The sequence below is a fragment of the Penicillium antarcticum genome (genome assembly GCF_028974205.1).
Source record: "Penicillium antarcticum strain IBT 31339 chromosome Unknown utg000007l_segment0_segment0, whole genome shotgun sequence".
NCBI lineage: Eukaryota > Fungi > Ascomycota > Eurotiomycetes > Eurotiales > Aspergillaceae > Penicillium > Penicillium antarcticum.
This window is the reverse complement of record NW_026695305.1, coordinates 159,108-159,815: the sequence shown is the minus strand read 5'-3', so window position 1 is coordinate 159,815 and position 708 is coordinate 159,108. Positions and strand designations below refer to the sequence as shown.

Genomic DNA, 708 nt, shown 5'->3' with positions numbered 1-708 from the left:
ATGCCTCTGAGCTCTTCTCCAGCCTCGTATGCTTCCTCCTCGACACCTCTCTGCAATCCAGCACCTTCCATGCGTGGCCAGCAACGCGATGTGAGGTCAATAAATAAAAGCTTAGTCTTGCCTGCGATCGATAGTTTGAAGATCTCGGAGTCGACGCAACTGGGCTCTCCCGATTCCGGAACCAAAATATTGCCTGCTTCTTACGAGTTGGTTGACTCGCGCGACTTGGTCGTATTGATCACCAACCTGATCATGGAGTTAATCAGTATCAATGACAAAATTCCACTTCATCAGCATCGGCTGACTCGGTTTCACTCGCGATCTCCACCGCATATTTCTGTGCACGACTACCTCCGACGATTGGTCGAGCACGCTAATCTTCCGCCTTCAATTCTCCTCAGCATAGTGTATTACATTGACCTGCTCTGTGATATGTATCCTGGATTTGCCATTACCAGTTTGACAGTCCACCGCTTTTTGATTGCCAGCGCAATGGTCGCTAGCAAAGCCTTGAATGACACCTTTTGGACCAACCAGACGTACGCTCGGATAGGCGGAGTTAGTCCAACGGAACTTGCCATGCTAGAGCTTGAATTTCTTTTTCGGGTGAAATGGCAAATCGTTCCCAACCCGGAAAGCCTAATTAATTACTACCATTCTCTGGTTGAACGCTGCGGCGACTTCGAGATTGAACACCCGGCGCTGTGA

At 49.3% G+C, this 708-nt stretch overlaps 1 protein-coding gene across 1 annotated transcript; it reads left to right on the top strand.

Moving 5' to 3' along the window:
- N7508_007328 (cyclin family protein) lies at nucleotides 1-708 on the top strand (the record flags this gene model as incomplete). The annotated part of the gene is made up of 1 exon (XM_058465392.1): nucleotides 1-708. One exon carries the CDS (start codon nucleotides 1-3, stop codon nucleotides 706-708), a length of 708 nt encoding a protein of 235 aa, XP_058317794.1.